This window comes from Nicotiana sylvestris, chromosome 12, assembly GCF_000393655.2.
Source record: "Nicotiana sylvestris chromosome 12, ASM39365v2, whole genome shotgun sequence".
Taxonomy (NCBI): domain Eukaryota; kingdom Viridiplantae; phylum Streptophyta; class Magnoliopsida; order Solanales; family Solanaceae; genus Nicotiana; species Nicotiana sylvestris.
Genome location: NC_091068.1, coordinates 17,645,433 through 17,659,669, shown reverse-complemented (window position 1 = coordinate 17,659,669; position 14,237 = coordinate 17,645,433). Strand labels below are relative to the sequence as shown.

At 34.3% G+C, this 14,237-nt stretch overlaps 1 protein-coding gene and 1 long non-coding RNA gene across 2 annotated transcripts; one reads left to right on the top strand and one right to left on the bottom strand.

Moving 5' to 3' along the window:
• Positions 1-1,008: 1,008 nt before the first annotated feature.
• LOC138884362 (uncharacterized) lies at positions 1,009-2,352 on the bottom strand. The gene is made up of 2 exons (XR_011404542.1): positions 1,476-2,352; positions 1,009-1,227 (listed from the first exon to the last, which is right to left on the bottom strand). It is a non-coding gene; the product is annotated as an uncharacterized lncRNA (long non-coding RNA).
• LOC104231871 (UDP-glycosyltransferase 74G1-like) lies at positions 2,330-4,521 on the top strand. Its single transcript, XM_009784929.2, has 2 exons — positions 2,330-3,005; positions 3,566-4,521. Exons 1-2 carry the CDS (start codon positions 2,370-2,372, stop codon positions 4,307-4,309), a joined length of 1,380 nt encoding a protein of 459 aa, XP_009783231.1. The 5' UTR covers positions 2,330-2,369; the 3' UTR covers positions 4,310-4,521.
• The last annotated feature ends 9,716 nt before the right edge of the window (positions 4,522-14,237 follow it).

The following is a 14,237-nucleotide window of genomic DNA, read 5'->3' as shown; positions in this document are numbered from 1 at the left end:
AAACAAGATAAATTGAAGTTACCTTACCGAATAAATTGAAAAGGAAAGGAAAAATATCGAACCATACGAATTTAATAATATATGATATTGATATAACATTTTAAGAAATTGCATACTAAAAATACCGAATCGAAATGTCTACAAATCGAACCAAACCAACCGACGAATAATGTTATATATATAGTTCAAAGGCAAATTTAATTATTTTCCCTTATTTTTAATATCTTTGACTAAAAAAGAAAAAAATTACTTATTTCATTTTCTTGTAAAAGAAGTTAAATCTTAAAGAAGTTATATCCATATTCATACTCACTTTTATTTTTTATTTTATAATTCGTAGTCATACAAAACTTGTAGAATTATTTAAAATGGACAGAAAACGTATCTTTCAAGTAAAATAAACGTAGATGCGTATATGACTAATCAATATACCTTATGTTATTTAAAACTAGTGAATTCATCCACACTTCGCGCGGTAATAAAAGAACTAATTATTATTTTCTAACATACGAATTAAAAAATTAGTTTTTAAATTCAAATATGTAGTTTAGTTGCAAGTTTTACTGTATTTTATCGTTACTATTATCATTTATTTTTCATCACTTGACGATTGTTAGTCATTTAAAGTTTAAAGAAAATTGATCTCTTTATTTGAACATTTTGTTGTATATTTAGCATTTTAATATATGAATATAAATATTTATCTCTTTTCCTTTTAATATTGAGTTAAATATTAATATTTTCATAATTGTTCAGGTGTTTACATCAAACGAACTAATTTAACTTTAGCAGTTAAAAAACTATGGAGCCGATACACATTATTTAGCTATAGTTAAGTGGTAAATGTATATTGAACAGACATGTTTTGTTTATTATTTGATATAAACAACGATTGCGTGTATGTTTTTACCAAAATTACATACCCCTCAACTTGTATTATATATTGTCAAGAAATGATTAAAAATGATTCATATTTCTGCCAAATAGCTTCTAATTAGGACAATAAAAAACTTTTAAACTACTTGTATTGAGAAACAGAAGCCACAAGTTGGTAGATAGGTAACAACGTACAAGGAAAAAATGCTATTTGAAAAAAACATCAATAAAAGTCGAAAAAGAATGCTGAAAATAGTAACCTATATACTATTAAAGCCTGGATATTGAAACTCAATGTCTGCAAAAAGCCAGGTCTCTAACCATAAGCCTGGATGTTGAAACTCTTCGTCCCTGAAAGCCATATACGATACAACAAAGCACAAACAGAACAAACCATAACAAAAATAAAATAGTACATTTTTTCAAAAAAGTCAGAAGCTAAATCACCTATGCACCCACACCTCTACATTTGCCAACATAAATGAGCTAAACACTATATAAAATATTCATGAAATTGAATGTAAAGCGAGATGTATTAGTAAGTGTTTTGTACGGGTATGCACACACATGATAACAATCTAAAAATCTGAAAAACTTACATATAGAAATTGCTGGAATTTTAGGGACGGAAAAACTGAAGAATCCATAGTCTTCTAGGGAGCAAAGTCTAACTTCTCTGAGTTTTATCCACCAATGTTTATCAACTAAGGGTACCATTTTCACATAGAAGGTTATATATAGAGTGACAATGGAGTTTCTAAGTTAAAAACATATTGTAACTCATACGTTAGAACCTCTTGGTGTGGCCAAAATAATGAGGAAAGAAATTATTGAAACACATTTAAGGAAGACATAAGTAGGGTATTTTTATTTTTCTGCTATTTTTTTTAAGGAAAAACTAAGAAAAAAAGGCCAAAAAAATAAGAGAATAGATAAATAGGAATCCTGAGAGTGCCACGTCACTTTTTCTATTCCCAACTTTATATATATATATATATATATATATAGATGGTCAAAGTTATTTGTTGACATTATTACCTAATCCTAATTAAATACTTAAACAGGACTCATATTCCTATTAAATACTCAATGCATATGACCTGCTTATGTCACTGCATATGTTGACAAAAGAAGAAGCCAAGACACTCATTTAGGCTCGTTTGGTATGAGAGATAAGGGATAATTAATTCCGGAATTAAATTTAAGACGAGTTTATCTCATGTTTGGTTGGGATAAAATCGTGATATAACTAATCCCGGATTGTAATATTTTTTTTATCCCTAATTCCCTATGGGAGAATGGGATAACTAATACCGAGATAATTAATCACGGGATAACTTGTTTCCAACCAAACGACCCCTTAGGCATGTATGTCAAAAAATTTGAACACTTCAAACTCGTTTGACCAATTATAAGAACCTCATTTTCACTACAGGATTTTACAATCCTCTCATTCTTAATTGGCCATAATATCAATTGAGAAGTTGCAAAACATGTCTCACAAAGCTCATTGCTTAATCTTGCCATATCCAATCCAAGGTCATATCAACCCTATGCTCCAATTCTCCAAACGTTTGCAATCCAAAAATGTCAAAATCACTATAGCAGCCACAAAATTCTTCTTGCAAACCATGCAAGAATTGTCAACTCCTGTATCAATCGAGGCCATCTCCGATGGCTACGATGATGGAGGCATCTACCAAGCAGAAAGCTTCGCGGCCTATATTACAAGATTCAAAGAAGTTGGTTCTGACACTATGTCTCAGCTTATTGAAACATTAACGACTCGTGGTTATCCTGTGAATTGCATAGTTTATGATCCATTTCTTCCTTGGGCTGTAGAAGTGGCAAAGAAGTATGGATTAGCCTGTGCTGCTTTTTTCACACAATCTTGTGCAGTGGATAATATTTATTACCATGTACATAAAGGGGTTCTAAAACTTCCTCCTACAGAAGTTGATGAAGAAATCTCAATTCCTGGATTAGTAACAATTGAGAGTTCAGATGTACCTAGTTTTGTTTCTACTCCTGAATCAGCAAGAGCACTTGAAATGTTGGTGAATCAATTCTCAAATCTTGAGAAAATAGATTGGGTCCTAATCAACAGTTTCTATGAATTGGAGAAAGAGGTATGAGAATATTCTTCTATTTTTTTTTTTGAAACTGGTAACTTTAAGAATATTCTTCTATTAGTGTTCCTCTCTTTATCTGTTAAGTCCATTTGGAACTTTGCCAATTGGCTGCATAGAAAAATACAACACTCTGAAGTTCACTATACCAGTTTAACAGCCTAATAGCTCCAATTAGTGAAGTGTTAATAAAGTGAGATATCTAAAACAAATAAAGCGCAGTTTAGACATATAATCTTATACTAAGGCTATTACATGTATTTCTTAAGGGATGTTTTGAAACACAGATGGTAATATGGACCAGAAGTAGTACTTGGTAGAGAGTACTACTACAATATTAACTTTTTCCAAAGCAGGTCTTGTCCACAGTATATTTATTCATCCACGGTTTTACAAGTATAACAGAGTATTCATTCTTGAGGTATTGTGGTAGGAAAAATACATTAGAATAAATAAATAAATAATACACATAGGAGTTAATTTTTTAGCCATCTAAGTTATACACAGTATTTAAATTGTTACATGAAATCTCATCCTTCTTCTAATTTGTTGACATGTAGGTAACTGATTGGATGTCCAAACTTTATCCAATCAAGACAATTGGACCAACTATACCATCAGTATACCTAGACAAGAGGCTACCAGATGACAAAGAATATGGCCTTAGTATCTTCAAGCCAATGACAAATGAATGCCTAAACTGGTTAAATCACCAACCAATCAGCTCAGTGGTATATGTATCATTTGGAAGTTTAACCAAACTAGAACCTGAGCAAATGGAAGAATTAGCATGGGGTTTGAAAAATAGCAACAAGAACTTCTTGTGGGTTGTTAGATCCACTGAAGAATCCAAACTTCCAAAGAATTTTTTAGAAGAATTAAAATTAGCAAGTGAGAATAAAGGCTTAGTGGTGTCATGGTGTCCACAATTACAAGTCTTGGAACACAAATCAGTAGGGTGTTTTCTGACACATTGTGGTTGGAATTCGACTTTGGAAGCGATCAGTTTGGGAGTACCAATGGTTGCAATGCCACAATGGTCAGATCAGCCAACAAATGCAAAGCTTGTCGAAGATGTTTGGGAGATGGGAGTAAAAGCAAAACAAGATGAAAAAGGATTAGTTAGAAGAGAAGTTATTGAAGAATGTATAAGGATAGTGATGGAAGAAGAGAAAGGAAAAATGATTAAGGAAAATACAAAGAAATGGAAGGAATTGGCTAGAAATGCTGTGGATGAAGGAGGAAGTTCAGATAGAAATATTGAAGAATTTGTTTCCAAGTTGCTGACTATTTCCTATAAGTAGGAAATTAAGAGCAACATATGGAAAAATAAAGAAGAAGCAATTTCACATTTTGTATTTTTTCTTTCCAAGTTGAAGTAGCAAAGTTTGACCTGAATCTTTTGTGTCTTCTTCTTGCTAAAGCAATTTGGTTGATAAAGCAACATGATATGTAATGTTGTTCTTTATGAGTTTAACTTTTATATATTGATAGTATAAATTTTTTTAAAGGTTTACATGCCACTACCCAAATAAGTAAAATCAGTAATCTGAATTCTATAATAAGGTAATGTTTAAAGTTCCAATATTCTGTAGACAAATTCAAGTTATATTTGTTGTTTATGAGTTAAATGATATGGATTGATAAGTGTGATGGTCAATGCCAGAAGCAGACCTACGTTGAATGGAGGGGGGTCATCGGTCCCCGGTAACTTCGGAAAAATTATTTTTATATATGTATATATACTTTGAAAATAGTACATATATATTCTTGGGACCTTAAACACAAAAGCTCTAGCATTCATGCCAAATGCCCAGGATCGATACCCCGCTACTTCATAGTTGCTTTCTATATTTTTTACGTTTTTCAGTAAGAGAATTTGATATTGTCAGCCCAATGGCCCATATTTTTAACTGGAGAACTCGATATGGTCAGCCTAATGGCCCATAGCTCAAATTCCTTGATACTACACAGCTGCCCATGTTTTTTTTTTTTTTTTTTTTTTTTGCTTTTGTTTGTAGGAGTGGCATCTGTGGAGGACAAGTTGCGGGAATCGAGGTTGAGATGGTTCGAGCATGTGAAGAGGAGAGACATAGATGCTCCGATCAAAAGGTTGTCCATGGCGGGTCTGAGGAAGGGAAATGGTAGGCCTAAAAAGAATTGGGGAGAGGTAATTAGGTAGGACATGTCGTTGCTTCAGCTTACCGAGAATGTGACTCACGATAGGAAGGTGTGGAGGTCGAGGATTAGGGTTGTAAGTTGACTGATAGTAGTGTGTTCCTCCTAGGCTTACCAGTAGTACTAGGATTATTTTTGTATTATCTTATCATGGTTCTTTATTATTACATGTTGTGTCATCCTCGGATTATGTTTTGTTGTTGTTGTTTTGTTTGGTTTTTTTGCTTTTGTTTCCCCCCAACTTTCCCGCCTCCTTGTACTTCTAATTAAATTCCTAAATCAAAAGACCCCATAACCTTTCAAGAGAGTTGCACGCTAACTGGGTAAAACCTGAATTAACCGTGGTGCACTTGCGGGAAACTCCGTGCTGAGAGCCTGTGCAACCCTGGGATTAGTCAGGGCTCTTAGAGACTCGGACACCCGGTGCAAATCAAAATAAATAAATAAAAGAGAGTTGCACGCTAAACTTTATAGCTAGAGATATGCATAGCTATGTTGAAAAATAATGGTGCCCCCATCACCTTCAAATCCCGGGTTCGCCTCTAGTCAATGGGTTACTTATTTCTTAGATGATTGAATGCTTTAATTTATTTGTCATCTGACCTTTAGTGAACTTTTGGATGTAATTAACAAAAGTTTTGTGAATTTTAATTTAAAATTTATGAATTAATTAAGATTAGCTAGTATTTCTAGATCGAACCATCAGAAAAAGGCCACAATGTTAATGGGTATCCTTATCATTCAATTGCTTGCTTCTTCTTTCCACAATAGCCTGAAAAAGATGTACTAATTCTTTTTCTTTCCTTACTTTTCTGAGAAGTCATTTTCTCTATACACACAAGATAAACAAAAATCATCAATAATGCAATAAAATAATTTACTCCTAACACATAAATAATAAAACAACTACTGCAGTTGATCCAACAACTACTAAAATAATTACAAATAATTGCTGAAGTTGTTGTGATAAATTCAGCAGTTGTTGAATTATTCGTTGCAACAACCCTTTCAGTTGTTGAAATTGTTGTAACAATTGCTGAAGTTATTGCAACAAATTCAGCAAATAGTTGCAAATAATTTCAACAACTAAAGGCAATTCTTATGAAACATAGAACAATGATAAAAGCAGCACTAACAATACAACCCCTATTTGAAAAGCCACAATGAAGAAACCCCAAAAAACTTTACGCTAAAAAACACTCTCCTCTCTCTACGCGACATGGACCATTAGATTTAACCCTAAAAAAGAGACTTCAAAAGCTTTTGTTTTAACCCAAGATAGGAAACTGTTGGATGCTTTGAAGAGTTCGAATTCAATTGGTACAAAAGTTAAATTGGCAAATAGAGACATCCTCCATACTCTTGTCTCTCATGATATGGACAAATTGAATGCTCTTGATAACCATAAAAAGAGCTTAGCCATTACCTCCAAGCCTAGTGGAATAGTATCCAAGAGACATGAGCTAGGGGCTTTAGTGTCAGGACCTAGTCCAACAGAGCTTTTGCTGGTGATATGGGCATTAACATATTTGATGAGGAGGAAGAGAATGACGTGTTGGGATGAATGTTTTGGTAATGTGGCTTGGGATGGAGGTCTCTCACCTAGGCAGCAAAGAAGAGGATACAACAAAATAAAAAGACAGACACATGAATGGCAATAACAATAACAATAGGACAATACTAGTAACTTACTTAAAACCTCATAATAACACTAATTTCTTTAACTACTTTGAAATCCATCTTCATCTCGTTTAAACACAATGAGCATTTCCAACGCATTATTCGTAAGCCTAAACCCTAGTCTAATAGTTGTAAACGAGTGAAAATAGAAAAAGAAAGACAAAATTTACCTTAATAATATGAGATGAAGTTGCCTTGAACGAGCTTTTGGAAGGATCAGCATTGATTGACTCCAATTATGAAGCAGAGAACAGCGAAACAGAGGAAGAGAAAGAGCAGAACAGAGAGTAATTTAAATCTATCGATTTTTAATGAGAAAAGATACTTTAATTTGAATACATAGTAGGATCATTTTTCTTTTGTAAATAAGATAAGGTGGATTCTTTAGTCCGTCGTGATGGTACTTACAAATTTTTTAAGAATTATGTATTATTTGTTTTGTTAAGTATGTGAAAACTTCTATATCTAATTTATGTATATACTATATCTAAACTATCGCTCCTTGAATTAGCATTTTTAATGTTGAACCTGTTTCTTCAGAAATGAACCAGAATCTTTTATGCTTGTTGAGGTTTATGACTCCTGAGTTTTTAATTTACTTTAATAATTTGTTATTGACCTGAAATATATTTTGCGAAATGATTATAATTTGTAGATGATTAGAGTTTATATTCTTTCAATAAAGCTTATATGATTTTATTTATTTAAGAATTTTTTCTCGAATAAATCATTATCTTCTAGGTCAATTTTTTCATTATTGTGTGTCTCTTTTTTATTACTAAGGGTGTAAGCGTAACTCCTTTATTCTTATTAGTTCAATCGAGATCCAATCATTTTGACCAAGACAAACAAGTGACCATATGATAAATTCACGTTGATCATTCACAAATACTTAAACTTTATTTCTTCATTATAGTTATTTACTCAACAATTTATTTTATAATATTACTATTATTTACAAAAATGTATATTACATACACGTGCAGCGCACGTACAAGAAACCAATAGTCTGAAATGGACAGCAAATAAATGTACAATTTTAATTATTGAGCGAAAACTGCAAGCTTTTGTAATTGTGTTGGACTATTGGTGATAGAATGTAAAGTGACTATCCGTTGCTACTCAGTGTAGTCTGTTTAGATCCGAAACTTCAGCAACTGAATGCTAGGTGATTTTCAATTGAACAAACACGATGAAAAGTTCTTCGTTAATATAATTGTATTCATTTTTAAAAGGCAAAATTACTCTTATTGTCAGTTGGCCCAATATTCTAACAAAATTGGGCCTATATTTTCCCTTCTTATCCGGTATGGTCAAGTTTCTATAATGTTGAAAATTTATTTTCAACAATTAGCCACATTGCGCCGCCACTCTTTTTCTTTATGCAGAGAAAACTTTTCCATTCCCAAATTCTCTTTCAGATTTTCTCCCCATCCCACTTTCTCTTTCATTTTCAATCTCTTGCTCTTTCTCTCTCTCTTTCTCTCTCTAGCAAAATAGTCGAGTTCTTCTTCAGATTTCCTTGCTCCGTTCATTTGTATCTTCCTCTTCCACAAAATAATATTGTTGAACAATCCACACCAGATCTATCTTTTGTAGTCTTTTTCTTTTCGATTCAGTGCTCGCCGAAGCAGATTCCGACTTTCACATTAGAGGATCCTTTTATTCCCGTTTGAAGAAAAAGAAAATATTGAGTGGTTATTTCTTTTAATTCTTGTCTCTTATTCTAAGTTATGAAATCTCCTTTTTTTTTTTTGGTAATTTTTCCTCCTCCTCCTCCTCCTCCTCCTCCTCCTCCTCCTCCTCCTTCTTCTTCTTCTTCTTCTTCTTCTTCATCTTCTCACTTTTAATGACTTCTGAAGGGAGGAAGAATGATGTATATGTTGTATATAACTATATATACTTTGTATAATCATGTATAACAATGTATATTTGTGTGTATTCTCATAGCTATATAGAAATATACATGATTATACACAAGTATACAAGATTATACATAATTATAACCATGTATATTTGTGTGTATTCTCATAGCTATAAAGAATTATACATGATTATACACAAGTATACAAAATTATACATAATTATACAACATAGATAATTGTAAAAAAATTGCCTTCAGATAGTGTGTATTATTATATATTTATGTATAATTAACGTATGACTATGTATAACAATGTATATATAAGGTGTTTAATAATGTAAATTTTTATTTTTTTCAGTGAAATAAGAATTTCCCTTACAAAACTTTAAATTTTGCAAAACAAAATATAAAAATAAAATTATAGACTCTAAGGATGAATATATTTTTATTTTTTACTTCAATTTCCTGATATTGTGAAGTTTAGGAAATACTATACAGAGGGAAGTAAAAAATATATAAGAATGAAAATGAAAAAGGGGAAAAGATAAAATGAAAAGAAAAAAGCGAAATCTGATTTAGGCGTGATTTTGGGTGTAGTTGACGAAGTTGTGGGTTAGGCGACTGAAAATTGTTTGTGGGCTACCGGATGAAAACCGTATTTGTGGGTTAGGCGGCTGAAAAGTGCTTTCTCCAAGTGTATTTATGTGAAATTATCCCTTTTTAAAATGCTATGTTTCATAATAACTTCTTGCACACAGGGATATGGGTTCACGTGAACCCATACTTCTCTCCCTAAACCATGAATAACAATGTTATATTTCTTTAAAATTATTTAAATATATGTGCGTGAACCCATGCTCAAAAACTATTATGGTGTAATTATTGTTGGGTGCACATTTACAAGTAAAATTGACTGTTCAAATCTCACTCAGGACGGTCTTGTTTCAGCACGAAGTATATATATATATATATATATGTGTGTGTGTGTGTGTGTGTGTGTGTGTGTGTGTGTGTGAAAATTACCAAAAAATCAAAAAGAATATAATTTTGAACCTATAATTTTAAAAGTGTAGTGGGTCATGGTAAGATACTGATCACGCCCAACTATGCCTTCTAAAAGACAAAGCGGTCGTTGCAAATATAATCCGGTTTTAAGTCTGGAGTCGAATCCTCAGGAAACTAACCTATCTATTACAACTCTTGGCAATGCTATTATCAACTCAAACAATTTCAAGATGCAAGATTTTTATCAATAAATATTGTTTTTTTTGTTTAACTACTTCCAATGATATTAAAAATAACAATATGATAAATCAAAGATAATTCAATGGTAAAAAGGTCTAGGGTATTGATTTCCCCAATTACAAGTTTAGGTCTTAACTCTTTTGCTATAATCTCGCCGTAATACTTTATGAGGATTATGAGCTATGTGTTATCGTAATTATCTCTCGATCAACTACGATAATTTACTAGAGCATTCTCTTGAACTACTCTAGCTGACTGTCACGACCCTAACCCCGAACCCGATCGTGATGGCGCCTCTCCTGAGGACAAGGCCAGCCAATTAGACCCAATTCACTTTTTAAAACAGTTAAACAATATAAAAGCAGTCTAAACATGATTTAATGATAATAAACAGCGGATATACAACCCAACACAGCCCTAACCGGGGTGTCACAAGTTACGAGCATCTACTAGGGTATTAATACAACTGAAGGTCTGAAGTGTACAAATACAGTCTAATGAAATGAAGAGAGAGAAAAGCAATGCGGCGAACGCCGGCAGCTAACTTGCTAAACTCTAATGACTCAGCCTCCGATCAGCCAAAACATACCTGAATCTGCACACAAGGTGCAAGGAGTAATGTGAGTACTCCGACTCAATGAGTAATAATAATAAATAAAGACTGAAGGCAAGAAATCACGTAAAACATATCAAGATGATGTATAGAAGCAGTCCAAAACCAGTAAGAAAACAGTGAAACTGTAAAAATCTCTTTAAAATATTTTGGCTCAGTTTAAACTTCTTTGAAAATGACTTTTCCAACAGTTACGCAAATGAATGCCAAAAATAGTTAGTGCAGATAAGCACAGAAATCCGCCTCTCGGGCACAAATACCATAGTTTAATAGGTAAATGGCAAGTAAATATGAAAGATAAATATATAAAGGTTCGCCCCTCGGGCAATATCTCAAAACAATACCAGCACCTCGGGCAATCACATAGAACGGTACCAGCCCCTCGGGCAAATCACATAGAACAATACCAGCCCCTCGGGCTATCACATAGAACAATATCAGCCCCTCGGGCTATCACATAGAACAATATCAACCCCTCGGGCTATTACATAAAACAATATCGGCCCCTCGGGCTATCACATAGAACAATATCAGCCTCTCGGGCTATATCTCACATCACAATGGGTACCCGCACTCACTGGAGTGTACAGACTCCGGGAGGGGCCCCTTACGGCCCAAGCGCAATATCAAGCCATCTCGTGGCATAAAATCTAGGCCCTCGGCCTCGTATCAGTCAAGCCACCTCGTGGCGTATGTATGTATCTCAGGCCCTCGGTCTCATAAACAATATCAACAAGCCACCTCGTGGCGTACATATCTTAGGCCCTCGGCCTCAATCAGTATCAGTATTTCCTCACAACTAGGCTTTCGGCCTTACTTAGTCAAAAATACTCACAAGCCCCTCGGGCATTAGTAAAATAGTATTTCTCAGCCCAAAACATCATTTAAAAATATCATTTAAGTCTCAAAACTGAGTAAAATGGCTGAGTAGTAAAACAGTGGAAAATAACATGACTGAGTTCAAATAATAAGTTAAAACAGTGAGGAAATAGTAATAAAAATCCCCGAAAGGTTCAAATAGTTGGCACGAAGCCCAAATATGGCAATCAGCCCAAATCGTGATGATAACAAATAAGTTTCAGTCAAATACGCGGTAAAATCATCAATCGGGACGGACCAAGTCACAATCCCCAATAGTACACGACCCCACGCTAGTCATCAAGCGTGTGCATCACCTCAATATAGCACTACAATATGCAATCCGGGGTTTCAAACCCTCTAAACATCATTTACAATTATTACTCACCTTTATCCGATCCGAACTCTAGCCCGCGACGCCTTTGCCTCTCGAATCGGCCTCCGGATGCTCCAAATCTAGCCGAAATCAGTACCAAACCATCAAAATGTGCTAAGGGAACAAAGCCCACTTGAAAACAAACAAATTACCACAAAATTTCCAAAATTGGTCAAACCCGACCCCCGGGCCCACATCTCGAAATTTGACAAAAATTCACAAAACTAGAATCCTTATACTCTCACGAGTCTAACCATACAAAAATTGTCCAATTCTGATACCATTTGGTCCTTCAAATCATCATTTTACATTTTTCAAAGATTCCACAATTTTCTTCCCAAATTCCATCCCAAATCAGATTAAATGATGAATTCAATGATGGATTCATGTACTCTAGCCAAATCTGAGTTAGAATCACTTACCCCGATGAATTTCTTGAAAAATCTTCGAAAAATCGCCAAAATCCAAGCTCTCTAGGTCAAAATATCAAATAAAACCCAAAACCTCATTTTTATAGAGTACCCCCAGATTTTTACCTCTGCGGACCGCACAAAAACGATGGCAGTCCGTACAAAACCAGTGCGGTCCGCACAAAAACGACCGCGGCCGCACGGGTTTTCCTATGTAGTGACAGGCTTCAGTATTTTGGCCATAATCTTCGCTAAAGATGTCCAAATGCCTATTATAATATGTTTCTGAAAACTAGATTCAAAGATCTACAACTTTCGTTTTTGAATCATCTCAGAATTCCTTGTGGATCAAAAGATATGAGCTTCCGAAGTAGGACCAGCAGAATGTTCTTCACCGCGGCCACACACCATTTTGTGCGGTCCGCACAACACCTACCACGGCCGTACACCATTTTGTGCGGTCTGCACAACACTCACCACGGATGCACTTGTTTTTGTGCGGACCGCGCTGGTGAGTTCCGAGGCCTGCAACCCTTCTGGACCTGCTACAGCTATAATTTTTGGCCTAAAACATCCTGGAACCTACTCGGAACTCGCCTGAATCCCCAGGACTTCAAACTAATTATACCAACACATCCCATGATATCGTTCAAACTTTTTCAAAACCTCGGGATGCTCACAACAACATCAAATCACTAATTTAACATGTGATTCAAGCCTAAGAACTCTTAAATTATGCTTTCGATCAAAAAGTCTATCAAATCTCGTCCGAATGACCTGAAATTTTGCAAGCACGTCATATTCAACACTACGGAGCTACTCCAACTTTTGAAATTCCATTTCGACCCTTAGATAAAAATCTCACTATCGTACCGAAAACTTCAAACATTCGACTTTCAGCATTTCAAGCCTAAATTAGCTACGGACTTCCAAAACACAATTTGATCACGCTCCTAAGTCATAAATCACCTAACGGAGCTAAACAAATCATAAAAATTCCAATCCGAGATCAAATACAAACAAGTCAAATCTTGGTCAAACCTTTCATATTTTAAGCTTTCAACTGAGACTGTTCTTCCAAATTCATTCTGATTAACCTGAAACCCAACACCAACGATTTACATAAGTCATAATACACCACACGGGGAAAGTCATGCCCAAGAGCTAAAAAACAAAGTGCAAAAGTTCAAAACGATCGATCAGGTTGTTACACTGACAATATGTGCAGCTCTGAATTATCCCATCAAAGTTTCGTTATCTCTAACCCCACTTTTAAGTTCAAGTAATGAATCTTTTCAATTACCCAAAAGAGTTTTATTAAATCAAAAAACTCTCAGGCCTGCTATAAATGTAGAAGAATAGGCCATTATGCAAAGGATTGCAAAATCAAGGACAAAATCAAAGACCTTGATTTAGATGACAATATTAAAGATTCTTTATATAAGATTCTTTTAAATTCCTCATAAAAAAATTCTGATAGTGATGGAGATGATTCATCAACTAGTGAAGACTTACGAGTCCTCCAATAAGAAGATTATATCTCATCTTCTCGTGATGAGCAAGAATCCTCTAATAGGGGAAAATGCTCAAAACAGTGTTGTAACACTGATAATATCTTTTATAATGGCATAACAGCCATGTACTTCTTTATAAAATTCTCAATTCCTTGGATAATGAAATGGGATGTTCAAACTGGTTATACCGAAGAAGGAATTCCTTGCCTTGAGAGAATTGTTTATAACAAGTTTTGGACTAAGCTAGTCCAGCCAGATCATCAAGAAAAGATTTATGGGGAAGATTTAATAAATCAAATCAAGGGCAAGATTGAAGAGTATAAAGTCCAAGAGGTAAAAAATATTGATGAAGGAGAAATAAGCCCCTTCCAGCAGGTTACCAGGAAGCTCCAAATGAAAAAGGGAGCTATATCCAAAATGGAAATCCTCGCTTCATACTTTGAAGTTTGAGGAAATAAAGAAAGATTTAGACAAGAATTTTAAAACAGAAATTG

Coding starts and splice junctions, on each gene's coding strand:
- LOC104231871 (XM_009784929.2), top strand. CDS start 2,370: ATGTCTCACAAAGCTCATTGCTTAATCTTGCCATATCCAATCCAAGGT. Junction 3,006..3,565: donor TCTATGAATTGGAGAAAGAG/GTATGAGAATAT, acceptor GTTGACATGTAG/GTAACTGATTGGATGTCCAA.